The 214-nt window shown below is 60.7% G+C and overlaps 1 protein-coding gene across 1 annotated transcript in view; it reads left to right on the top strand.

Moving 5' to 3' along the window:
• HGH1 (HGH1 homolog) overlaps positions 1 to 214 on the top strand; it is an 8325-nt gene that overhangs the window by 6489 nt on the left and 1622 nt on the right. Inside the window, exon 2 of the mRNA XM_018575739.1 lies at positions 45 to 136. Within this exon, the coding sequence (XP_018431241.1) occupies positions 45 to 136 (92 nt within the window). The remainder of the gene's footprint in view (positions 1 to 44; positions 137 to 214) is intronic.

Raw genomic sequence — 214 nt, 5'->3', positions numbered from 1 at the left:
GGAGGTTTTCATGTGTCACTGACCCCACGTCTTTCCCTCCTCAGCACTTCCTCCGGATCTCCAGTATCTCCCGGAGGATCAGCAGAGGGAGCCGGACACGGATATACGCCGCATGTTGGTGGAATGCCTCCAGCTGGTGAGGAGGAGGGGAGGAGTTCCATTCAGGGCAACGTAACCCCTGCCCCCCCCAGGACTTATGGGGGGGGGGGAGCAT

The sequence above is a fragment of the Nanorana parkeri genome, unplaced genomic scaffold (assembly GCF_000935625.1).
Source record: "Nanorana parkeri isolate BGI_ZX_2015 unplaced genomic scaffold, ASM93562v1 scaffold4578, whole genome shotgun sequence".
NCBI classification, from domain to species: Eukaryota; Metazoa; Chordata; class Amphibia; order Anura; family Dicroglossidae; genus Nanorana; species Nanorana parkeri.
Note: the sequence above shows the minus strand (reverse complement) of the source record. Positions and strands in the feature narration are given on the sequence as shown.